The sequence below is a fragment of the Saccopteryx bilineata genome, chromosome 1 (genome assembly GCF_036850765.1).
Source record: "Saccopteryx bilineata isolate mSacBil1 chromosome 1, mSacBil1_pri_phased_curated, whole genome shotgun sequence".
NCBI classification, from domain to species: domain Eukaryota; kingdom Metazoa; phylum Chordata; class Mammalia; order Chiroptera; family Emballonuridae; genus Saccopteryx; species Saccopteryx bilineata.
In genome coordinates this window covers 269,947,471-269,974,922 of record NC_089490.1, presented here as the reverse complement: position 1 = coordinate 269,974,922, position 27,452 = coordinate 269,947,471, and the positions used below count along the sequence as shown (strand labels likewise).

The window sequence follows — 27,452 nt, the reverse complement described above, 5'->3', positions numbered from 1 at the left end:
AGGAGGAGATAGGGTTTGAACTGGGGCCTATCTTTATACAGTCTAGCCCTCCAATTTTACCAGTTGGAAGAAAAGAAGTCTGAGAGAAGTTAAATTAGTTGCCCAAGGCACTAGAACTAGTCGAGCATGGTTATTATTATTTTTTAATAACATCTTTGGATCGCTCATTTCCAATATTTAACATTTTTTATTAACAGTCAGTGTTGGCTTTAAATCTGTTTCATGTGCCAAATGATCAGTTTTATCTCATTCTGCCTGAAAGCCATGTGTACCAGGGACTCTCAACTTTTCCTGGAAAAATACTGGGGCCTTTAAAAAATACAAGTGCTTGGGTCCGAGCACCAGATTTTTAAATTCAATTGATCAGGGGTATAGCCTAGAATAGAAGCTTTCTAGGAGGTTCTAATCATAGCTAGGGTTGAAGAGCTCTGATCTACACCAAGAATATCTGGTTTTCAACTATTTTTATATATACCTCAAAATGATTTAGATAATTTTATCACCTTCTGGTATTTATGTCATGGGGCTAAAGTATTTTCATGGTGTGTATACCTAAAAGGAACAAATAAACACAAATACATCACTCAGTTAAATCTTTGTAGAAATGACGTAAAAAAAAGAAGTAAATACAGCATCAGGTTGAATTGGAATATTCAATTTCAAGCACTGATCATATACCTAATTATACTAAATTTATGTCAGTTAAGAAAGTATGGTCCTGTTTAAATATGCCACTTATGCAATTTGTAATTTGAAGCAGAGAAACTCTTCAGGTAATGAATTTATAGGAAACAAGCCAATATGGCCGAGGCCATATTCTTAGAATTGCCTTTGAATTACTTGAATGAACCACAGAATTTGTGTTTGTACTTGTGTTTGATTGAAAATTAAATTAAGAACCAGAATTAATTCCCCAACTTAAATTTTCAAACGAGAAACCTGCTCATTCCCCAAAATGCGCTTACCTGAGCAAATGGAGTCACAATCAAGTCATCTCCATGTCTGAAAAAGAAACCAAATCCGGTGTTAGAAGTCACCAATAACTCTATGACCACTTTTGATCAAGATTAAATGGTAAATTCCACTTTCATAAATCCCCGCAGAGAATTACAGTAATTCCATCCTTATTCTTAGCACTCGTTCTTCCTAGACACTGGGGGGAAACTTCTAGGATGTTAACCACTGTCCAGCTTCCTGGGGGAAAAGGGGCTTCTCGACTATCAGCCAAGGTCTCTGTTGCTTATTAAGCACACAGGATATGCAATAGTAGAAATGGAGCTCCAGCAGCGGGGCCCGAGTTTTGCTCTCGGCCTCTTACTGTAGTTATCAGGTGCTGTGGAAGCAGCTAGCAATTGCAGTGGCTTTGGTGAGAGGCCCCTGGACCATCTAACATTTGAGGGTGATGAGCATCGCGTGTTCTGCATCATCGTGTGTGAGTCTTGGACAGGCTTGGAACTGTAGATGACATGGGACTGCATCATACACTAATAAAAGCCCAGCACAACTTTTCAACTGACTCACGTCCCAGCCGTGGTAATTACGGCGGAATGTTACCTCGTGTGTGCTGTTGCTGCAGCAACCCCAGCTACACCATGCTCGGGGATGCAGGAGCAAGGTGTCAGCATGACGCGTCTCGGAGGGACAGGGAAAGTTGTGCAACATTCCACTCGGAGCAAAGTGTGAAACCGGGGCCCAGAGTTCTTTCATGGTATTTCTTAGCATGAATAATTTGTGAGAAGGATTTCCAGAATCTCCATGGGACATTTCTTGATCTAGCTAGCTTAAGCTCTTTAATCAAAAGTGAAGGCAATTACTCTACACAGAAAGCTGGACATGACCCTCAGTACACTGCAACTGAACCGTTCAGTCAGTCAGGAACAATTCTGAAAAGAATTTAAGTGACCTAAAACACCACTCAGAAATAAGCTCCAGCATATGGATGACGTTAGTAAACGGATCATTACCAATAATTAGACCAGTTGTTATGGTCATCATCAAATTACACAGAGATCTTGAAATTCAAAGTGTGGGAAAATAAAAAGGAGAAAAAGGCTGGAACACAGTTTAAAAAAAACCTGTGTTATTTTGTATTCCTTTCATTTCAGGGGTTTTATTTTATTTTTTTAGGGCACCTGTTCTTTGTAGAGATTATTCAGATAGCCAAACTTAAAGTAATATGAAGTCTAAATATTTTCCCAAGGTACAATGTTTTCTTTCATTTCATTCTTTATAATTGCCTGACTGTGAAGTTTATTTTCTAAGAACTAAGTCATCTTGACCAAGTCATCATCCCTGGAAATTAATCTCTGGAAATAAGTCTTCTATTTTTTAAGTGAATTACACTGGATTTGAATTACTCTAAGACTGAAAGGGTGTGAATGTTTATTAAAACACTTAATTATTTCTTTGGTTGTAGTTCATCCCCAAGTATTACAGAAGATACATTTAGAATGCATAATATTTAAAATAATCTATTAGTCTTGCTTTCTTCCCCTGACAAAGCATAAAGAGAGAGACAGTTATAATTTTAGTAAGAAGGTATCTCACGCTTTTGAATTACCCAGAAATTGTTTTTGCCAAATATCTCAATTGTCTCATCTCATTTTAGTAACAGTAAAATTATTTCCAGCATTTCAGTGGCAAAGGTTCTCAATAAAGGGTAGGTTATATACTACTATTACCTTTTCTTTTTAAAAATTACATAATGCTTACATTATCTTGGAATATATACCAAATACATAATTTTCAGATCTTTGTCTGAGTCTGCACCTCAATATGAAGATGTCTTATCAGACCTACTGTCACAAGTACAATATTGCATGTAATATATATATTATTTTGTGTATGAAAAAAAGAAATATACTATAAATAAATTTAATTATATCCTATAATTTGCTTATAATATTTAAAAATCAGATCTCGTACTTAAGATTAAAAGAAGATCATTCTGTTATATACAATTTGGCTTAAAGTATAGGTGAGTTTTAATGAACTGAATAAATGTACACACCAAAATAACCTATGATAAAAAATAAATCTGAAATGCCACACTTAAATAATTTTCCCAACAAGGAACATTTAAAAAAGGAAATCTAGAAAACTGAAGTATTAGAAGGGATTATAATACTATACAATAACAATATTGCTGCTTCCTAAAATGGGAAGAGACTATTAGGAACTCTTATACTGGCAGGAAGCTATATTCAAATTTGACAGTGATTATGGCCTAGAGACCTGGACTTGTATGTACCTCCTGGTAACATGACTTTTCTGAAGAGAATTATGCAATATAGTTTTTCATTGAAATGAAACAAACAAACATAACAAACTTTAATAAAAATGCAACTGGACTATGCTTTAGGGAAAAAAATTGCTTTCTTTTTCTTTTTTTTTAGGATTGGAATATTTATGGGGACAGGTGGGGAAAAGGAGTGAGGGCTTGGGGGCAGGATCACAAAACCGGCTTGTGTCTGATGTTGTCTGTCTGTAGGTATGCGGTGAGGAGCCGGGAGCCGGTAACAGTCACAGCAGAGTCAGTGCTATGCTGGTCTCTAGTCTCATGGTGTGGGAGGGGCTTAGTCACCTGTGTTGGTTACCATAGGCTGAAATAGAATCACCTCTTCCAGCCTGGGTTTTGGGGGGGAGGGGCTTCTTCTCCCCTGCACTCAGAATGAAGCACCTGAATTTCCCAGAAATCCATTTTGTCAAGTATCTCAATTGTCTGATTTTAGTAACAGTACCATTGTCTCTAGCATTACAGAGGCAAATGTTCTCAGTAAAGGACAGGTTATATACTACATCTTTTCTTGCTGAGTCCTTGCTGAGTGAGTCTGCGCCAGCACTTCTGGAGACAGGAGTATAACACGCTTAAAGTGTACTACTGAATTTTCTGTTTTTTCAAAGTGCAATGACACTGAAGTCAAGAAAAATTCCCCTGTCTTTGGCCATCTTCCTCTACTTGTATATCATTTACTACTTTATTTTTCTGCTCTCATTCTTTCTTCAATAGGAAGCCAGAAACATTGGGGGGGGGGGAACTAAAGGAGAAACATCTAAAAGCAAACTCTCTTAGAGACTTCACTGGGATTTAAGTACTTAAATGCGGAAAGCCCCTTGTCATCTTACAAAATAAGTCCAACCAACAGCAGTCCCTGAAAATATAATTTTGTAAACTAGCTCAAGATTTAGTTGAAACAAAACTAGGCAGCAACACTTCCCTGCTTTATTATCACCAAGTCAGAAGGAAAGGAGATGCAGTTAATTAGAAGAAAGTTTATACTTTATTGAGCAAAGAACCCTAATCCTATGAAACTAAAAGCATTAGTGGCCACAAAGTAGCTGCTGCCTCTGAATATCATGCATCACAAATTTCAGCGTGACTAGTGGTTTTATGAACTAGCGCTTTGAAGAGGAGCCATGGGCCTAGGCTGTCTTTCTGAATCTAACCTTGCGAAAAGTTTTTGATCTTCTGTGCTTCCTTATCTCTTGCTATAAAACTAGAAAGAAATTCTCCTCTGGAGTTTGTCAATAAAATTAGAGAGCTGATAAACAGACAGAATATTGGTACTTTGAAATCCTGGTGTCTTTCTGTCCTTAGACTCAAAACTATCACTCATTTATCAAGTCACCCTTGATCTCTTTTAGAATTCCAGGTAAACAAGTATGTTCTCTTTTTTTTTTTTTTTTTGAAGTTGATTTTTTAAATTGAATTTATTGGGGTGACATTGGTTAATATAACCATACAAGGGTGAACAAAATGAACTAACATTCTCATTTTTAATAGGTACATAAAATGTTTCCAGGCGCCTAGGGTATTTGACACCACCCAAGAATTAGCACACAAGGAACAAATTTGTCATTGCTCTCTACTCCCAAGTTCATTGACATACAGAAATGACATAAACAAATACATAATACAATGTACTTGATATTTTAAAAATAAAATGTATATTTTGAATGTAAATCACAAATGAGCCGTAGAAACTTTGGGAAATGCAGAGAAACTTAAAGAACCACCCAAAGATAACTCTTGGTAACATTTTCCTTCTAAATGTATGTGAGCACATGTACGTTACACATGATTTGTATACAATGCATGATATCTGACACAATTAGAATCATGTTGTATATTCCATTTTATATCTTGCTTTTAACAGTAAACATATTGAGTCATAAAAAATTTGCTTGCCTTTTATATTTTTTAAGCATTTTTAATGATTCCAGTCTGTTGAGTAATCTTTAAAGTTTTCAAGTAGCTTTCAATGCCAATGTATGAAAATGTAAGTGCTGACTCAATTTTAAAAATGTGAAAATAAATAATTGCATGATTACTCAGATTCATTTTAGTTCATTTATTCCTTTAAAAACAACTTAGTAAAGAAAACACATTTATTTTGATAGAACTAAAAGACAAAACTAAATATGAAAATACTACATGAGAAATTAGGTTCACTAAGTGCTAAATTCATGGGGATGTTGAAAATTTTATGTTATTACCATTTTAAATTAAAATCACAAAACTATGCTGTCAGACAATAAAAATGTTTTGGAAAATTTGGCTGCTGAGTACATTTTATAAAGCCAAATTATATTTTTTTCACAGATAGCATTTTAAAAAGATGATTTATTTTTCTAAAAAACCAATGTTGGCTCTGAGAAACTGTACATGTCATATTTAAGAACCTAACGAACCCTTTAAAATTGTTGATAAAGGAGTCATTGTGATTTAATAAACTGCTAATAGACAATATGCTGCTAAAACAAACAGAAAACAAATGAAAGACTGTGCTTCACTGGTTTCAGACTGATCTGAGGATATGGCTCCTTTATATTGTTTGGCCTTTTAATGTAGAATTACTTCCATTGTAAGTCAAGAAAAAATTAAGTCCACCTCCATTTATGAAACCCCAGAGAAAGAAATGCCTGTATAACTAAGGTAACCGCAACCCCACCTGAATGGGATTTTCCTCTGGAGCTCTTGCCTCTTAGAAATAACGGAATCCATTTAACACAAGAGCTTAGTCCTTCGGTCAGAAGTCATGACTATTAAAACTTATATTTTGTCAAGAATATCACCAACATTTTAGTGAGAACCAAAAATAATGTAAATGAATAGAAGAGCAAAATTAAAGCAGTTCTTTATAACATAAGGTTATATCTTCCAATTTGAAAATTTTCCATGTTAAACTCAAAGGCATTTGTATCTGCACATATACAGTTTTAACAGCTGTGCGATAATGCCAAGTAGAAGCTATTAGTCATCAGGTTGAAATGTTAACTCCATTTGAATAGAAATAGAAATATCTTTATGTATATACTCCCTTGCAGAAAAAGGAAAAACCAAACTGTAATGTTTTCCTCAATTTTAACAAATAAGCTAACACACTATTCTACAAAAACAGATGAATGAAGCCATCCAACCTCTTAACTTTTTGAGGAAACAGCTTATCTTCTCTACCTTTAACCCTTTCTTTGCCCTCAAATTGTAATTTCCTAAAAGAATTGAATGGTAGCTTATCCTAAAATCTTTTCCACTGATGCCCAGCTAAGTAACTTAATGTCTTCTTGGCTTTAGTATTGGAACCCTTGTAATATGTTACCATTATTTTTTATTTATTTCTTCTGAGATCAGACAAGATTGGGCGGTTCAGAGTATGACCATAGAATATGTTTTATTTCTTAAAACAAACTTTTAATGTAGTTATTTAAAAAAAAACCAGAGTACAAAATCCAACAAAATTATAAATAATAATGGTAATAACTGCAAACAATTATAATTAATATAAAAGAATAATGATAACATCAATCAAATTATTATTACATGCCAGGAATTGTGCAAAGCACTTTTACTAAATTCTTTTTGTCAACGAGAAAAGGGAGGCCTGAGAGGACTAAACAGCACATGCTCATAAAATGATGGGGCCGGGGTTCAAATTTAGGCAGAATGACTTCAGAGGCTCTGTGCTTAAATAGTTCGCAATTATCCATCTAGAATGCATTTATCATGCCAATGCACAATTTTCATACATTTTCATTTTATATAGGTTATATGTATAATTAACACAACAAATAGAGCCACATAGAAATGCAAAAGAAAAAATATTTTCATGTCCTATAATCCTACAATAAAATAATAAATAAAATGAATGAAACAGTTTTGGTTTCCCAGTCAAGTGCTAGTTCTGGCTGACAAATGTCATATATCCATATTCAGAGTGTAACAAATGTCACATGTAACAACGGCCTATGAAGAGGGTATTCATGTACATATATATTTATATAAATATTTAAATATCTATATGTAAATTTGTGTATGTATATATCACGTGTGTACTAGTGTACATCTGTATAAACCTAAGGAAATTCTGTGAGGTCTCTTTTCACTGACAGAAGCATTTAGTTTTTCTGCTTTCTCTATTTGAAATGAGGGGGAAATACCACCACTATCCTTAGCAGCATAAAAGGATTTACTATATTATTTTGCCTATACCACTCAATGGAAAAACTCTTGAAAGATCATCTGCTCTACACACATTACTTGCTCATCTGCTTTACACACATTACTTCTGAAGGTATATTTTGTTTGATTAGAAACATGACCTAATGTGTCCATGCAGGTTCATCAATTGTAACAAATGTACCAATAAGTCATGAGGGCGGGGAGTACCATGTATGGGAAATCTCTGAACCTCTCCTGTAATTTTGCTATGAATGCAAAACTTCTCTGAAAAGTAAAATCTTAGAAAATTTTAAAAAATCATATAACTTTAGAAAGTTATTAATAGAAGTTATTTGGTCTTCTGAAATTGAAATAATTTGCTCACTTATTAACATTTGAAGAATTAAAGACTAGACTGATATTGGCAGAAATAATAAAAGTCCTAAAACAAGACCCTCTGTTTTGGGGCTTGTGTGCTCACATCACATGTGCCAACGGCAAAGCAAATGGCACTGGAGCTGATGTAACATAAGCAAACAATTTTTAGTCCTTTAATCTACCAAATCTTTTTACCATGTGAAGATCATTAGAAATACTGTTGTTCTAGCAAATCATAAAGCTGTATAATCTGCCCTTTACGTGTTATAAAACAAAAATTTAGGCTTTGTTAGAGAAGGGACATGATACTAATAAACTCCCTCTGGTGCGTCAGTTATATGATGGCACGAAAGACAATTTGTTTTCAAAAGGATAGATAAAAATATTTTCCAATTTCAACAGGTTAAACACTGTTTTGTATATGTGTAGAGATACACTCACTAAGCACGTGTAGTTCTTTTGTTTACTAAAAGCCAGTAGGCCAGACTTCCAGGAGTGCCAATGTCACAAGCACTGTCACATAGCACTGAGTGCTGACTTCCATGGAGGGGCGGGGTGGGGGGAAGGGCTGAGTACGCAGCAAGCCTGCACCAGTGCCCTCACCCCGTGTTCTAGGAACAGGTTCTTCTTTCACCGTTTGTCTTATCTGACAGGCCCATTCTTAGCATCAGTGGCCCTGTCCTCTTGGGTTTTCTCCAGGATGGGTTCCTGGGGAAAAAAGATTTATGGGAAGCTAGCACAACAATATTTTTCAAGAGCTTCATGTGGTGAAAAGGTTTGGCAGATGAAAAGGAAGTGCGTGATCAAATAGAGAAGAGTGTGAGCAGTATGTTTTACGTGGACCTACTATGTACCAGCCATGGTGCTCTACTGACACATGGGATTTAATCCTGATGGCTCTGCATTAAATCGATGCTCATGTTCCAATTCTAAGATAAGGAACTAGGCTCTAAGAACCGAAGTCTCCTTGGTGGTCGTGCCCTTGGCAAGTGGCAGAGTTCAGTGATTTCCAAATGCCAAGTGAGATCTGGTGCTTGCCCAGCGAGTGTTCACTGGTCAGTGCCAAAGTGAGAACAAACATGCACCATGGAGGGAGGCTTTTAGAAAGCTAAATTCCTTCGGAAAACTCTTTTATTCTGAGAATATACTTTCTTTTTTATTGGAGTGAAATGCCCTTCAAAAATAAAGCGATTGTGTACACTGACGGAAATTTTCTTGTTAAAGTCCTTTACCTGGCAAAGCGAGTGGCTAGTCACCCAGGTCAGTTGCCCAGGTGGTTTAAGAAGGCTTAATGAGTTATGAAATCCGAAGGCATGGAAATGTGCAGTGTAGCTGGATTTAAACCCAGGCTTTAAAATACTGTTTAGTTTCCAATACACCAGGCTGCTTTCTGCATGCTCAAATGGATCAGTTATGCCGAAGTCACAGGGAAATACATATTCCAGATTCTAAAATAGCGCCGTCCAACAGAAATTTCTGCAGTGATGGAAATATTCTCTGTGCAGTCCAGTATGTTTTCCACCAGCCACATGTGGCTACTTAGCACTTGAAATGTGGCTGGTGCAACTGAAGAACTGGTTTCTACTTTTATTTAATGTTAATTCACTTAAATTAAGAAGTCGTATGTGATTACTGGCTATCATGTTGACCAGTGCAGCTCTTGAGCACTCTTTACAAAACTTCAGTTATATGTCTTCCGAGAAAAGATAATGTCTTACATGACTGGGGGAGAAAAGGCACACACTTTAAGCTGGAGGGGGGGTGAGGAAAGAACATTGATACATTAATATAACAAAAACTCTGTTTGGCAAAAACCCTACGTCAAAAGATTTGCCCAGATACCCACGAAGAAACTCCATTCTTTAAAGGCAAAAAAGGATTTAAGTTTAAGTGCTTTACTCTATTACTTTCTCACCTAGAGGCCACTGTTCCTCCTAGCTAATGTCTCAGGGATTGTCTAACAGCAGCCATTGGTCAAAATCCGTGTGTTCAGGGCCAAGATATCGGGATCATAATTCATGGGGTGTGTGTGTGTGTGTGTGTGTGTGTGTGTGTGTGTGTGAGATCAACATTTTGAGCTGAACTTTGTGATTTCTAAAACTGAGCTGATATTTTCCCTAGCTTACTAATACAAATGTTTATTAAAACTTCACAGAAGAATTGTACATCAACTATAAAGACTAGAGAGAGGTGCCAGGAAATTTTAAGAACCTATTCCTATATCTATTCCTAAGTGTGCACCACACACATACTTGTCACAAATACAAAAGGTATGTACTTCATTCCCCAAAGCATCTATGAAGCTAAGCCACAAAGGAGGAAACATGGTGAACTGTGAATATTCTGAACTTGAACTGATGATTCCTAGGTTTGTTCATGAACCTTAGAAATATACTTTTACCACTTTCAAAGCAATCTGTGCTTGGAGAACTGGATCATAGACAAGCTCTCTGTCTGGGGAACATCGGAATCCTTGATAAACAGTACAAGTTTGGCTATATTTAAACAAATGCTAACAAAAATTAAACACCAAAAAATACTGAAACACATTAGAAATTTTACCTAATTTCTATAGTATATAGAATAAATAAATGGAAACTCAATGTACAGAAGATAAAGAACGCACATAAAAAGAAAAAAAACACAAAAAAGTGTGCAGGCAACACATGAAATTAATTCCATGGTTTAGCCTAGGAGTTCTTTTTAGCAACTGCCTTCTTTTTCACGTCTGTAATAATACAATCATAATTGAAAATAATCATGATTAGATGAAAGCTTTACTTTAATATAATTTTAAAAATATCACCCAAGGGACCTTTAGTTAACACATAAATCAGAGTGCTTGTTTTCTGATTTTTCTGTAAAAAAACCCCAAAACTAAAAACAGACAAATTAAAAAATAACCAGCCAAATAAACAAAACTGGCCGTGGTGGAAATAACAGATTCCCTTCGCAGTTCCCTAAGTAGCAAAGGGAGAATGGGCAGAGAGACATGGAAACCTGCAAGCTGCCAGCAGACCTGTTCTCTCGGGAAGTGAAACAATGGTCTTGGGATCATTCATAACATTTCCTAGGAGACCATGTCATTCACTGAATTGCTTACATGGTTTCCTGTCACAGTGAAGCCTCTCACATTTGCAGAGGTGCAAGCAGCTGTTCTTTCTCTTTCTGCTTTTAACTCGTCTGCTTTCAATGAGAGAAATGTACGAATTAATGCCTTGCTCATGTTTAGACACACCAGTAGTAGTCAGTGACAGCAATTTCTTTTCAATGTAAGTTAAGAAAAACCATAAAGACTCAAAAACAGTTAAGGAAAGCTGACACAGAACCTGAGAGAAACTGCAATGAGAAGATGGAATGATTGGGGATGTTTTTTCAGCAATTCAGACCAGAAGCTGAAAGCTCCGTGTTTGCTCTTCCTGACTTGATTTTCTGGAGGCTTCCCTTCATTGTATTGGCAAAGCACATCTTTATGTTTCATATTGCAGGGATGTAGTGAGGATGACTTACTATCACCCTCTAGTATATCTTATCTCAAGAAATACATCATATAACTGTTCTGGTAGTATAACTATTTCCCCTTATATGGCTTAGAAAACAATACGAAAGACATTAAGAACAATTCACTATGGCTCTAACACTGACAAGCAAGAGGAATATTTAAAGTGACTGATGTGCAAGTGAAAATAGGAATGTATATAGAAATCTCGAGACTGACTGGGCAAGCTTCCTTTTCTATCTATAGTTTTTAAAAAAAGACAGAAATACATGATCCAAACAAAATTATTTTATTTTGTTTTCATGGCTCTATAGTGTCTCAGACAATATGCTGGCATAAAGTAGGTGCTATCAATAATTGCTAAATGAGTTAATAAAAAAAGATACTCTCATTTAAAAATTCAGCCAATTAATATACCCCTTATTTGGGAAAACATTTAACAAACTACATGACAGTCTTCTAAGCAGAAGCTGTCAGGGTCTTCTTTCTCTTCTGCCTTATAGAAGATTTTTAGATGCTGAGTTTAGCCTAGTCCTGTAGAGTTACATATCTTTTCCAAGATGTGGTTAAATATTTTCTTTAGTCCTTTTCTTAAGTACTAAAGCTTTTATACTATTTTATTCTTAAAATATGAATGAAACCCCAATGTTCATAGTGCCAAGTAATTAATTTGGTCAAATTAATTCAGTCAACAGATACTTTTTTTCTCAGAAGTTTGTCTGAAATTAAACACCTTCTTGCCCCCAGTTCAAGTTTCCTGAAGTCAAAAAAATTTTCCTTTGAACCTAATTCTCCCTAAAGCAGCTTTAGTTTTCCCTCCTCCTGTAACTTATCAGCCTTCTCAAGAGGTGCCTGCACTTGCTGATACCTCTACTTTCAACTCAATCCTGAACCCACTGGGCTTCTAATTCTCTTACTTCACTAAGACACCTCATTCAGTTGTCATCTACGCCTAGTTATTACAGAAGGGAATTGGTTTTTTTAATTTCTTCTCATCCTCTGGACTGTTGTTTCTGCTCTTTGACATTGTCCTTTAACTGGAGTTTCCTCTAGAGTTCTACCTTTATCGTGTAAAAGCCAAAATCATAACCATTAACTGTCATTATGTCATTATGTCTACTCTCCATCCTGTGTTCCTTATGTCAATATCACCATTAGTTGACTCCTTCAGGGGCAAAGCTTCAGTATTTTCTTTGGTTCTCCTTTTCCACTGTCTGTGTACACACACACTCTCTCTCTCTCTCTCTCTCTCTCTCACCCACCCATTCTGAAAGACTCTTGCCACTTGCATCTGGATCAACCTCTTCCTCCCATCACTACTCCCTTGACCTGGCCTCAGTCATATTTAACCTTCTTTGCTTCTGTGAATTTCAAGATGATCCACTTTCCTGCAGTCACTTAACTATGTAATCATTTAACAATAGAATAATCAGAATGCAATAGAAATAAGGATCAGATCATACCAAATCCCAGCTACAAACCTCTGTGGCTCTTAGGTCCCACACACTGTATTCAAATCTTTCTTCTCTGCCACATTTCCCTACTCACACCAAGCAGACTGTCATTCCTTCACTGAATCATGATTTCCCTTGCCTTACATTATGCAAATGTTGCTCCTTTAGCCTGGCTCTCTGTGGGTGGCAAGCACTCCCACTCCTCTCTGATTCCATAGTTTTGTAAATGACTCATGGATGGTGTTGTTGTACTTTATTATAAAGGTCATAAGTATAATCTGCATATTGGGAGCTTCGAGTACACTACAGTTGCTCAATAAGTGTTTTCATTATGTGTAAATGAATAAATAAATGCCTTAAATTTCAAACTTTGAGAAAGTATGATAAAAATAACAGAAAAACAGCCACTGGAAAAGAAAGTTGTTTGGGGATGAACAAGAGTGAACACCATTAATACAAGGAATTAATAATAAATATATTTTTTCTAATATTTCAAAAGCTTTAAACTCAATTTGAAAATTCCTGAGATATTAGAATTCATAGCATTTTAAATATATCTCAATTGATGTACCATACAGGTGTTAGCACTGGATTGCCAGATCATCTGAGAGGTTTTTGTGGGATTTTGCCTAATTAAACCACTTTTGGAATATGAATTGCTGGTAGCAAGCACAGAAAACATTACGGAGACTTGAATATCAGTTAAGAGATGGTGCAGCTTGGAAAATAATTAAAACTGAAAAGCAGGTTTGCAGACCACACACTATTAATAGATCATTTTCGCAGCACAATCCAATCCTGTATTCACCGTCATGTCCTTTAGCTTTCTAAGTTGTGGAGGCTTCTAAATAGAACCTCACTCCCATTGATACCCACACTGTCTTTTATGGTAGTTCTTACCTCTGTATGTATATTTGGTCTTCATTTCCCTCCTCTGCATCTAGACATTTGTCCAATAACACTCACCATTTTCTCGTGATACCACTTCAAAAACTCAGGACAGGTTGCAATTTAACTGAGAGGAATTAACTTCTCTCAGACCTCTAAGAGTCTAGTGTTCTTCTTGGCAGTCTAACAGATCACCCAGGTATTCCAATAGGTCTAAATAGGGTTGGTTCTAGAAATGAAATCGTGCCTTACTCATCTTCACAACAAATAGCTCTTAGTTGCCATTTTATTAACACTTGTAAAATGACAATACAATTAATGTTCTATTCTCCTGAGGAATGAGCGACTAAACTACAATCATTTTAATTCAAATACTGAATTATTAAACTCTTATTGTGCAGCTGTCCCTGTTTGAAGCACTGCAGGAGATCTAAGAAAACCATAAGCCAATGTTCTTGATTTCAAATAATGAATAATCTATGGAATAACAGATCTCAGATCAAATGATGAGTGGAAAAGACAGTATGTAAGGCCTATTTTGTGTCCTTGTGGACCACAGGTTAAAGTATCTATCTACTTAAATAATGCTCAGGGCTAGACTAGCTTTCAAAAAGTATGTATTTTTTTCCTCTGCTTTTTTGGCAATGAATCTTCTTCAATAAGTTATACCTCCCCATACTTCTGCCCCCACTCCAAAGATCTACATCTGTTCTCTACTTTTCCTTACCATGTTGTGTTGCCTTAATATTCTGAAGACTATCTCCCATTCATAATGACGTCTGAAAATCCATTCATTCAAGACGTGACATGAACAGATTCCAGTTCCACAAAGTGGGAAGCATGTTGCTAGTTATTAGAGGAAATACAAAGCGGTTTTCATCTTCTAGCTTCTCTCCTTGTTGTGTTCTCTCTTCCCTCCTGCTCGCAGACCTTTCCTTTACCAGCTCCTCTTATCACAACCCTAACATGCAGGGGTGGGCAAAAGTTGGTCTACTGATGACAGTAAAGAACTCTGGGCCACAGTGTGCTTGAAGATAGCAAGCAGACTACAAGAATATGTCAATAATGAAGGGTGGCAATTTGAGCAATAAAACTATTACAATAATCATAAATCTGCAAGTCTTTTTCCATACAAACAACTGTAAGCCTACTTTTGCCCACTCTATCTATACTCATGTGGCTGGCTAGCTAAAAGCAGGTCCAACACGAATAAAAGCAAATGTTTTAATCATAAATATTTCCATTAAAAATTTAACTCTCACTTTTCCCAGACAGTGTATCTATGGGAAAATAAATGTTTCTTAACAAGAGTGACAGGATAACTCAAGTTAAATCTACCATTTATCTGCAGATTATATCATTTTCCTCACTATTCTTTCTAAATTCTAGAATGATGAAGGCAAACAACTATCGTTGGTTTTATTATATTATCAATTCTAGAGATAAACTAACTTGATTTCTGCAGACGCTTCCTCTTTTCTTTGTTCGACCTTGTATACTTACATATCACTGGCGATTGAGGAGTTTCGGGACATAGACTTTGGAGAGAGGTCATAATCGCTGTCAGATCGATACAGAAATGACTCCCGGCGTTGACTGTGGACAAAGTTTGCTTGGAGAATTAGCCCAGATCCTGGGCTGGTCATGGGATCCAAGGGACTCCGTCCCGCAGATGTGCCATTGTCCACATCGAAACTGGAACGAAGGAAAAGGAATAATGTTACGAGTTGATATTTTAGTAGAGGGATATTTCAGTTTAGAAACTGACAGTGGGAAAATTTACAGCTGATTCCTGCTGCTAAAAAACCCCCCAGTAATATTGAAATACACAAAAGTAAAAAAACAAAAACAAAATACACTGACCTCCTACTCTTGTCTTCCTAAACTCTGGGATACTTGATACTTCTATTAACTAACCAGATACAAGACAGAAGTCTGTCTAAACTCAGTTTCAGTTAAAAAGGAACCATTCTGAAAAGAATAGTTCTCTTAAGTACAGACTTCCTTTCGGAAAAAGAACAGATATACAGTAATTGACTAAATAGTTGGGTTCAATTCAACAAGTGTTTATTATATGCCTACTGTCATTGCTCCCCTAAACTTGGCTTCTCTCCCTTTTGCCTATACTTATCCAATCACTAATCGATTGTATTCACTTCCCTCCATCACCACTGCCAATATTTTAAGTCCAAGATTCCATCAACTCTCATCTACATTATTATAACAACCTTATAATTAGTCTCTTGTATACATTTTCCACCCTGTACCAAGAGTGATTTCTCTTAAACTATAAATCTATGTCACTTGTCAGTTTAAAACCTTTCAGTGGCTCACTATTGTCCTCAGGATAAAGTCCAAATTTCTTGGCTGGACTGACAGCATCTTAATAATCCATTCTCAATTACAATTGACCATTTTCCCAGCCTCAACATGTAGCCCTGTGCCATCAGGCATTTCAGCTCCTCTCATACTGAACCATCACCTCAGGCTATCACTACCTGATCTTTTGTTCCCTGACTAATTGCTAATCCTGGAAGATTTAGACTTCACTTGAAAGTCATGAGATGCCTTTTTCTGTGCTCTCAAGGCACTTCCCACTCCTTACCTGTATCATTTACCAGGAATGGAGAGTCTCACTACGTGGTCTCTATTGCTAGACTGTGAGCTCTCTGAGACTGGAGAGTCTATGTTCTTAGCACTTCAGAAACCTTTACTACATGGTTTGAATGAATGCGTGAATGAATGGAAGGCACTGTGCTCAGCAGTACAGATTTCAGAGTTGAGGGAAAAAAGAACCACACGTTCACAGTTTCTAACATCACAGCTCTTATAATCCAGGTAAACTTTCCACAAAGAGCTTTTCTAGTCAAACATCAACCAGTATTAAAATAAAATCAACTTCCATGTCTTCTTATGAGAGGAGGGTGATAGCTCAGGTATGTGGTTAAAGATTGTTGAATAAATAAACAAATGAATTCAAGTTTAGTTGTTATCCTTGTTTTCCCCACTAGAACCATTTTCCAAACTATTAACCAGCTAATTTCAAAACATCATTTTATTTTCTCCATTGGAATTATTAGTAAATAGTGTATGACCCAAAGATGAAAAGCCAAAATGGAAGACAAAGCTAGGGGTTGGATGTTTCCTGGATCAGCTATGAATCACTGACTAAATAAGAACATTAACTCTAAATCAATCCACCTAGTTTTAAAAAATGAAGAAAAACTAATAATGTGGCTTTACCAGTACAAATATCCTTTCTAACTTAACATTTTATTAGAATTGTATCATTTTTTTATGCATTTATTTGGTCCTTGAAAGACAATGAGAGACTATCCAGTTAAACAGAGAAAGAATACTAGCTCCCAAGGAAGTTAAGTGAGCAAAGTTACTGAGCTAACTGGATTGAACCCAGATCTAAAGTATAATTATGAAAACCACAAATGCGTGCTAGTAACTGTGACACCCAAATGGGGGACATTTGCTTCACCTAGAGAGGCACTTCATGACTGTGGATTCTTGGCAATCCTGAGGAAAGCCACCAGGGGAAAGGAATGTCTATCATTAAAGAGACATATTATGGGGTCTCTGGCAAGTTCTTTGTGACTCTGTTTAATTAAATAAGCATTTACTAAGCAATATGAGCACACTGAGATACAAAAACTGAAGAAGATAAGGTTAAACCAGGCTGGGGTATCTGAGAAGTCTTCAGAGAAGAGTATTTTATTTAAAGGGGGCTTTGAAGGCATTTAGTGCACAGCTAAAACACATGCAAGACCTCTGCATAGGAGAAGAGATTTCTGTTCTAAGAAGACGGCCATGGAAGCACTTTAGCATGAGGATGACTTAATAATATAAACATGTTAAAATGCTTATTGTTGATTTCTTTTGAATATAAAGATGTTCTTATTATTTTATTTACTTAGTTTAAATTTTATTAAATTTATTGAGGTGACACTTAATAAAATTATATAGGTTCCAAGTGTACTATTATAATACATCATCCATACATTGCAATGTCTACAGCCATACTATTCTGAATATGCCCAATCTCATCTGTTCTTTAGTTTAAAAAAAATAAAAGTACTCCCTTTCTTGCTATGTACTAACAAAAATAAAGAAAATAAGGAGTGTAATTTTTGTCCAGATTTTTTAGTTTAATTGAGTAAATACCAACATAGCCATAAGATCAGTAATTTGTTTTTCATTTTATTTTTTCCAATTGATTTATGCAAGTCTTAACTTACAGAGACTCTCTTGTATAAGGTTTAGAATAAATACTGAAAAATATCTTAATTAATTTTTTTTTCAATACTATTACCTATCAAGACAAAAATTTATTGGTTGGTCAAAAATGCTTAATATAAAATATTCTAGAGGTTTTATTTTCTTTGCAAGTTGTAATATAACATGTTGTCCACTAGATGGAGATAATTTTCTTAAAAATAAAAAACCTATTGTAAAAAAAAACCGTGAAGGCCTTAACTACTAGTTTTTACTCACGAGAGCATACATAGAGACTTAGAGGGAATTATGCTGCATGAAATAAATGGACAGAGAAAGATCATATGATTTCACTTATATATGGATTCTAAAGAACAAATTAAACCAAATAGAAACAGACTTATCGATAAAGAGAACAGACTAATAGTTGCCAGAGGGGAGGAGGTTTGGACAGCTCGGTGAAAATGGTGAAGAGCTTAAGAAATACAAATTGGTAGTTTCAGAATAGTCACATGGCTATAAATTATAATACAGGGAATATAGTCAATAATATTGTAATAACTATGTATGGTGCCAAGAGGGTACTAGAAATATTGGGGAACCACTTTACAGTGGTTGGACATTCATATATGTCCAACCACTATGAAACACCTGAAACTAATACAAAATAATATTGAATGTAAACTATAATTAAAAATAAAATTGGCCCTGGCCGGTTGGCTCAGCGGTAGAGCGTCGGCCTGGCGTTCAGGGAACCGGGTTCGATTCCCAGCCAGGGCACATAGGAGAAGCGCCCATTTGCTTCTCCACCCCCCCCCCCCTTCCTCTCTGTCTCTCTCTTCCCCTCCCGCAGCCAAGGCTCCATTGGAGCAAAGATGGCCCGGGCACTGGGGATGGCTCCTTGGCCTCTGCCCCAGGCACTAGAGTGGCTCTGGTCGCGGCAGAGTGACGCCCCGGAGGGGCAGAGCGTCGCCCCTGGTGGGTGTGCCGGGTGGATCCCGGTGGGGCGCATGCGGGAGTCTGTCTGACTGTCTCTCCCCTTTTCCAGCTTCAGAAAAAATAATAATAATAAAATTAAATTAAATTAAAAATAAAACCTTACAATTTATAGAAAGTGATTGCCAAATATTGATAAAATTATATTAATCTAAAAATATTAATATTAACTTTACAAACAGATTGAGAATGAGATCTAAAAATGGTCACTGATGTTTTATTAGACTTTTACTTAAAAACAGCAACAACAATAACGGAATACAACAGTATCATTAATGGTCTGGGAAATCTCTCTAAACTTTGGTAACAAGTTTTCTCAGAATACAGTATTTGGAGGGAGGTGGGTCCAGGGTCTGAAATAATCTGCTTCGTTGATTTCTATTTCATTAACAGTTCTTATCATCAAAATTCATTATTAAGAAAAGGTAATAAAATAATATCACAGAATCCCTAGGCAGAAGTATCATCAAATGTCAGTACTGGTGAATGACTTTATGAAACAGACTTTGCATTATGAAAGATTCAGTGAACAAACTTTTAGTTTCTCCTATACTCATAGGTTAAGATTTGAATAAATACTGATAATTTAAACATAGCATTTCTGTATACGGCACTTAAATCAAGCTAAGGCAATATAACATGAAGCAATAGAGAAAAAGAACAAAACATGACATATTTGTATTAAATATTATATAAATAATAAATTACTAAATTGTGTTATATAGACAATCAGAGAATGTGATTTAGACAATGAATGTAAAGGGGGTTTAAGAAGCTGAAGGATGTGGCCCTGGCCGGTTGGCTCAGTAGTAGAGCGTCGGCCTGGCGTGTGGGGGTCCTGGGTTCGATTCCCAGCCAGGGCACACAGGAGAAGCGCCCATCTGCTTCTCCACTCCTCCCCCTCTCCTTCCTCTCTGTCTCTCTCTTCCCCTCCCGCAGCCAAGGCTCCATTGGAGCAAAGATGGCCCGGGCACTGGGGATGGCTCCTTGGCCTCTGCCCCGGGCGATAGAGTGGCTCTGGTCGCGACAGAGCGATGCCCCTGAGGGGCAGAGCATCGCCCCCTGGTGGGCAGAGCGTCGCCCCTGGTGGGCGTGCCGGGTGGATACCCGGTCGGGCGCATGCGGGAGTCTGTCTGACTGTCTCTCCCGTTTCCAGCTTCGGAAAAATACAAAAAAAAAAAAAAAAAAGGATTAAAAAAAAAAAAAATAAGCTGAAGGATGTGCTTCTGTGAAGGGCAGATAAATACCCAGGTCTAGTAAAGCTGGGGCGGGAACTATAGACTGAATATTTTGCATCTCTCAAATTCTCCAAATGTAATCTTATTTGGAGGTGCAGTCTTTGGGAGGTGATTAGGTCAGGAGGGTGGAGCCCTCATGAATGGAATTAGTGCCCTTATAAAAGACGTTCAGAGAGCTCCCTTGCGCCTTCCAATATGTGAGGAGAATGAGGGCCTCACCTGACACTGACTTTGCTGGCACCTTGTTTTTGGACTTCTCTGCCTCAAGAACTGTAAGAAATAAAACTCTGTTGTTTATGAGCTACTCAGTCAATGGTAATTTGTTATAGCAGCCTGAGAAAAAGGAGAGAATGGGGGTGGGGGGCGGTGTAGTAAAAGTTAAGCAGCAAAAGCAAACCCAAGGAGGAGTACGTAGGACATGTGCATAAAACGGGACATTAGTAGCATCTGGCTTCATTTAAGAGCTCATAGTAAAGAAAAGTGCAGACCTATAAAAATGGCAATTTCATATGGTTCAACCTAATAGGTAGGGCTAAGTGTATTTATGAAAAGTTAGGCAGAGTGTCAGCAGTACCTTTTACAAAGAAATATGTGGAAAGACATACTACCTTTTAGCTCTGATCTCTCAGGGGAGTGAGATGGGGAAGACTATTAACTCTTCAGTTGTATACTTTCAAATTGTTTTACTTGTTGAAATAAACACACTGATTTTGAAGTTTAAAAAAAAACACAACAAGTATAAAAATAAATTAAAAAACCCAAAGCACTGGCCCCTCCTGCAATAGAAAGTTTGCTTATTAATTCTTTTAAGCAGGGGCAAATCAAGGCAATACTTCTTCATTCAGTGAGTAGTGATCTCCATGTATAATAATGATGGTGATAATAATAACCATAATGATGATAGTAATGATAATAAACCTTTTAGAGCTCTCTGCATGTGCCAGGCATTGTGCTCTGTGCATTATATTCATAATCACATCGAATCCTCACAATAACCCTTTGAAGTAGGCACTATGTTTTCCATTTCACCCAGGGGGAATTTGAGGCACAGAGAAGTGCCCCTATGTTAAGTAATGGGTCTGCTTGTAGGCCCCTGTGTTTATGTCTCTATTGTGCAGCCTCCTGTTAACTGTTAACATCTCTTAGCTTCCCCACTTGTATGGAACTTCAAAGGTTAACTCTTCGAAACTAACAATCTGATCAAAATTTACAGATCATGCATGCCAAGGCTCATTCTGGGACTGGGTTTTAATACGACCCATGTTGGAAGGTGGAGAAAGACCAAGGATATTCCTATTAGGATGGGGGTTAGAAAGCGTGGGGTAAATGCCAACTCTTGGTTTTGCCACTTTCTAGTTGCAGGCTATTGAACAAGTTTAATGTCCCTTTATAAGCCTCTGTTTCCTGAGATCTAGCTCTAGGGCCACTGTGGGAAGAAAAAAAAAAGGTTAGCACACTGCTTGGCAGTTAGTATATTCCCAATATTTAGCAGCCATTGTTATTTTTATTGCTATTGCTCTTTATCTTCAAGGGGGACTTTCCATCAAGGTCATTCTCTGAACCCCAGTACACTGCTTTGGGAGGAACCTGGAGGGAGAGATGACAGAGAAAGGGAACTGAGAGCTGAGTGGCCAAGTCACCTGAATTGACCCTGACAATCAATGAGGTGACAGATGCTGGAGCCGGATTGTTCTTACAACTGTAGCTGCTTTTCTGTCTCCACCCCACTCCACAATTTCAGGGAGATAACACTGGGAAAGGGCGGAGACTGTTGATTTTTCCCTAGATAGCACTCAATGAGGAGCTCCTGCTAGTAACTGTGAAAGACATGGAGGTCCCGACAACCTGGGTGGGACTCCAGTGACTAGACTGAGCAGAAACAGCCCTTTAGATCTTAGGTCTCCAGCCACTGGATGTACCTTGGGAACTCTAAACCACAATTCCATTGGTATTTGTTTTCCTGTGCCTGAATCTCCCATGTATACTGAAAACCATGCTGCTGGTAATATAACAAAATCCATTTTGCTGTTTGTCACTCAAGGCGAAGGGGAAAGTTCACCCTTGAACTTAACAGAAGTATAAATGAAGTTGGATAAGTACTAAAAAATATTTTTTCTCTTTATAATAGTTTAGTCATTGTTATTAATACTATGAGGCTATGAAACCTGTACCTAATTAATGGCAGTGATACCTCTCATTCAAGATTAACCTGAGGGTCAAATAGCTTCTCTGGAGTTAAAAAAAAATCTGCTTCTGAAAATTCTCCATTTTCATATTTACTTTGCTCAGATTATCTAATAGGGATGAGACTATAGAAAATAGTGTTTTACAGTGGACCTTTCCCAAACAATAAAAATCTGCATCTAAAATTTAAATAGGATACCCTGACAGGGCATGATATTCAGCCACTATCGTGAATTATACAGCTAAGTGAAGTATGCATGTTAGCTTGCATAATATGTGTATTTGCCCAGAGGACTAACGTTTAGGAACAGGAACATTTTACCCTTTATTTTCACAGATGGATTTTATAAACAGAAGCCTGAACAAAGGTGAAGGGTGTATGCTTATTTATCAGTAAAAATATCAGGTGATCTCTGGAAACACTTGCTTCTGACTTGCCAATGACGCTCCCACGTAACACAGGGCAATAAAGAGATTTAAGATGAAAACAATAGTGTGAGTTTGATGCTTGCACTAGAAACCAGAAGGGACGAGCTGGACGTGCTTGACAGGTTTTTGCCAAATGAGGTGGTGGTAAAAGGCCAATTTTTCTGGAAAATGTTTATTGGGTCTAAAATTTTAAAAGCTCAAAACAAGAATAGTTCCTTTTGAGGTTTAGAGGTTTCTTCTCAATGATTATCTTAAAGGAAATTTTTCTTAACTGAAAACACTTAGTAAAGGATCTCATATGGGTCCTAATATGGGACTGTAGGGCTGGGAGTCAGAGCAAAGCCTGCAGCCAGCAGATTAAAGTCCCATGTTTGGAGCAAGTCTCTAAAATAATGACCAGTTTGAGTCATAAATACATATAGTATTTAATTTGAATATATGCGGACAGTGGGAAGTGTCTGTTTTAGTAGTGGTTGATAGCCCTTAATTTATTTAAAAATTTCATCGAGGCATCACTGTGATTGATAATAAAAGCAGCAAGCATGGATTCCTCTCCCTCCCATCCTGTTCTCCTCTGTGGATCTCAGAGGAGCATGGCAGGGAAGGGCAGTAGAGCACCCATCTCCTGGCTGGGCTGGACCTGAGCGTCAAATGCAATCCCCAGGGATTCACGTGGTGTATTTTCCTACTGACCATCTGCTCCCTGAGACCACTTCTAGGCTACTATATTTTCAAAATGCAGTTTTCCTCAAATCCCTGCTTCATCGAGCTAGGACCCAAAAGGGAAATCAACATCTCTGTTAACAGGGTGGGGGTAGGGTATTTCTGCATGCATTTATTAACTAATTCCGTGTTACAGAGCAACTAAAATTGTTTTGATAAGCCCAAACTGGATCACTGATACTTAACAGTGCACCTCCTACTCCTCCCCGTCTACGCATTTATTCCCCATATAGCAGAGTGGTCCCGGTAAATATAAATCAGGTCACTGTGAGTTCCTGATACCAGCCTCCCAGGGCTTGCTAATTTATTCAAAGTAAATACTGTTAGTATTTGGGATGGCCAGAGTGGGCCATCCCAAAATATCTGACCATGGCATATTGATTACTTTGAATTAAAGTGATTTGACTAGCAGCTGATGAAAGAGGGCACCTTGCTCCTTCCTTATCGCCTTGAATGTAGAGAATCCATCTTCCCTGCGGAAGGGGCTCGCCTTGCTTGTGGGGGACTGAAAGAGACACTCTCCTTGCTGAAGTTAGGAACTCGGGGCAGAAAAGCTGCCATAAACAAAACTTGTTACTCCTTTACAAAATTTACTATCCACACTCAAACTTGGTGTAGATTTCTCACTAACGAACACCGAAATCTAGGTGTCTTTGTGCTTTGTCATTTTTTACAAATGCATTGTTTGTCTAAAAAGTATGAAAAGCTGGCTGGCTCATCATTTTTGGAGCATTGGGGTTTCCCTTGCCCTGTTAATCTGGTTTTCTGTTAATTTTGTTATTTGTCCAGCTGTAAGAACTGAAGAAGGTAGAGGGGAAATTTTCTCTCTCCCTGACGATACTATGTCCTCACAGTGGCTCAGGCCCTCCATGAGTGAAGGGAGCTCTGAGGTCTATCCAAACTTTGTACTACTCCCTCTTGGTCACTGTGCCTCAGCCTCTTAGCCCCCTGGGTGTCCTTTAAACACATATGCATGCATCCTCCCCAGGGCCTTTGCATTTACAGTTCTCTCCACCTGGGATATTCTTCATCCAGATACCAGCTCATTATGAGACAGTCCCAGGCTACTTGATTTATAATTGTCACCCTGATATCCTAGCCTTTTCTAGCTGCCTTGTGAGAAGAACCATTGTAGGCTGTGGGTGGGAATGCAAATTGGTGCAGCCACTATGGAAAACAATATTGAGGTTCCTCAAGAAATTAAAAATAGAACTACTGTATGATCCAGCAATCTCAATTCTGAGTATATATTTAAAGGAAATAAAATCACTATGTTGAACAGATATCTGTACCCCCCCACACACATTCATTGCAATATTATTTTCAATAGTTAAGACATGGAACCTAAGTGGTTCCATGGACTATTGACTGGATAAAGGAAATATCACACACACACAATATAATATTATTCAGCTATAAAAATAAGGAAATCCTGCCATTTGCAACAACATAGATGAAACTTGAGGATATTATGCTAAGTGGCGTAAGTCAGAAAGAATAAAACAAATCCTGTATGATCTCACTTATATGTAGAATCTAAAACAAACAAACTTGTAACAGAGAACAGATTGGTAGTTGATAAGGGTTAGAGGATGGGCTGTGGGGAAATGGGTGAAGGTGATTAAAGGGTACATAGCATGATGACTGTCGTTAATAATACTGTGTGGTATATTTTAAAGTTGCTAAGAAAACAAATATCAAAAATTCTCACCACAAAATAAAAGAGCTGTCACTATACATGGTGGTGGGTGTGCCAACTAACTTCAGAGTGGTAATCATTTTGCACTATACACACATATAAACTCACTACAATGTATACCTATACCTTACACAATGTTTTATGGCAATTATATCTTAATAAAATAAAAAATAAAGTTGCCATTAAAAAAAATAAAATATCCACACTAATTGCCTCGCTTTTTCTAGCCTCTTTGCCTTACCTCGCCTCTTAATTTTCCCCTAGCATTTAGCAACGTCTGCTAAACTTTACTATTTTGTTTTTCTTACCCTTCTCATTAGATTGTAAACTCTACAAATGCAGAGATTTTAATCTGTTTTGTTCATTAACATGTCCCCGGCACTTAGAATAGTGCCTGGCACATAGTAGTTGCTCAGTAAATATTTGTATTATGAGTACATTAAAGTCATTAGATGTAGCACTGCTTACCATATCCTGGTTATTATTTACCATCGTTGCCTCTGTGGTTCTACTTCAAGGGAGTGTTATTATTTTATATGTTGGCTCGGAATCACTTTTCTAAACAAAGAATCTTATCAACTAATGAGGTTCATTAGACTGTTTGAACAAATCATCTGGAAAGGCACTTAGAAAGCTGGTTGTGTTAAAAGGCATTTTAATAGGGGTTACTTTGAATGTGCTCCTGTCTGACTACCAATCACCCATGGAATCAGGGATAAGTTCCAGGTTTCATGGCACATGCAGGTTAATTTGGGGAGTCTGCTTTAAAGAAAAATTACACAGGAAAGTTCTTCTGCAAATGGTAAGCTGCTAGTGCCCCTCCCTCCTCTACCTTGAAAAGGGCCTAGGCCAGTGAGGGGCCTGAGCTTGATCTTGGTTAGTTTCACAGTACACCTGCGTTTGAGACAATGCTACATAGGAAAAACCATGACATGGCTCAACATGGAAATGTAGTATCTAATTATTTCCTAAAAGGTAAATTATTATAGGTGTTAATTATTTCTTCATTCTTTTCTTTTCTCCCCCCCCCCTTTTTTTGATAGCTCTAATTTCCAAAGCTTACTCATATTTTTCAGAATTTTTCTTACTAGTTGTACAAGCTTAGTCTTCCAGGTCAGTTATTATGAACTTGTTCAGGGGGAGTGGGGAGTGATCCCACCAGGTAGGATATTAGAACCCCCTTGAAGCTCTGAAGAGGGATGTGCAGCAAACAACACCTATCTTCACGAAGTTTATTATTTTCTTTTCAAGGAAGCAGGTTTGTTTTTTTTTTAAGGAGGCAGGTTTTTAAAATGTGGTTCTCAGTTTCATCCCTAGCTATACATGTACTTAGATTTATTAAGAATTAATTTGGCAGAACAGTGGACTAACATCTTTAGTTAAATATCATGTTAGAATTAACAAATATGCATAAAACATTTTCAGACATATAAGACTGAGAGCATTTACAACACAAAAACACATTCAGACTTAAAAAACCAAGACAATTTATCATACACAGGATATAGTGGAAAGCACTAGTGAAAGATATTCTTCAGCAAGAAGGGATTTGTGGCTAGACTGCAGGAGAGGAATGTAAGAATAAAGATGTAGAAAAGAATTGGTAAAGTATATTGGTAAATCTAAATAGTATTGATGTTTTTAAAAAAGAAAATCATGTTGCTGACTTCAAAAAAATTAATTTTCAAATGGCTTAATTGAATGAATAAGAATTATTAAGTTATTAACCTTTTGTGAAAATTACTTACCATTTATAATAATATATGTTAAATAGATTAAATAAGTCTAGGCAATATTAGAACTAAAAACAAAACTGTAATAGTTCTACAATTCTCTTGAAAAGTATAACTGAGATCTGATTTTTTCCACTAAGAAGTATAAAAATGCATACACTATATTTTTCTCTGGGTCTGGACTCTTCCTCAAACAGGTCAGGAAACAATTCAGATGCCCTACTATTAAATCTGTTTTTGGAAAAGTGATATTATTCAGTTTCTAACCTCAATGATCCAAGCAGATGGGCTTTTCCACTTTAATGGGGGTAAAAGACAGGGAAGGGCTTCAGAGAGCAGTGTGACCTGAATTAGAAACCATTTCTTCAGTCCTACCAGGGTAGAACAATTATAAGAATATTATCCTGTACCTGCCATAAATAATTATTTTCTCCTGAAATTCTTAAAAACAATACCATGGAGCATAGAAATGAAGATGTAAACACACCAAACAGTATACATCTTGTTCTATTATGGGCACATTAAGATTAGCTGTCCTTGTGATTTTTTATATTGGGTACAAAATACAT

The 27,452-nt window shown here is 37.0% G+C and overlaps 1 protein-coding gene across 15 annotated transcripts in view; it reads right to left on the bottom strand.

The window, feature by feature from the left end:
• Positions 1-27,452, bottom strand: part of PDE4D (phosphodiesterase 4D) — a 1,576,413-nt gene that overhangs the window by 232,402 nt on the left and 1,316,559 nt on the right. For all 15 annotated transcript variants that reach the window (XM_066242823.1, XM_066242815.1, XM_066242799.1 and 12 more), the window contains 2 exons: positions 15,161-15,352; positions 966-1,002 (listed from right to left, as the gene is read on the bottom strand). In XM_066242823.1, coding sequence (XP_066098920.1) covers positions 966-1,002; positions 15,161-15,352 — 229 coding nt within the window. The remainder of the gene's footprint in view (positions 1-965; positions 1,003-15,160; positions 15,353-27,452) is intronic.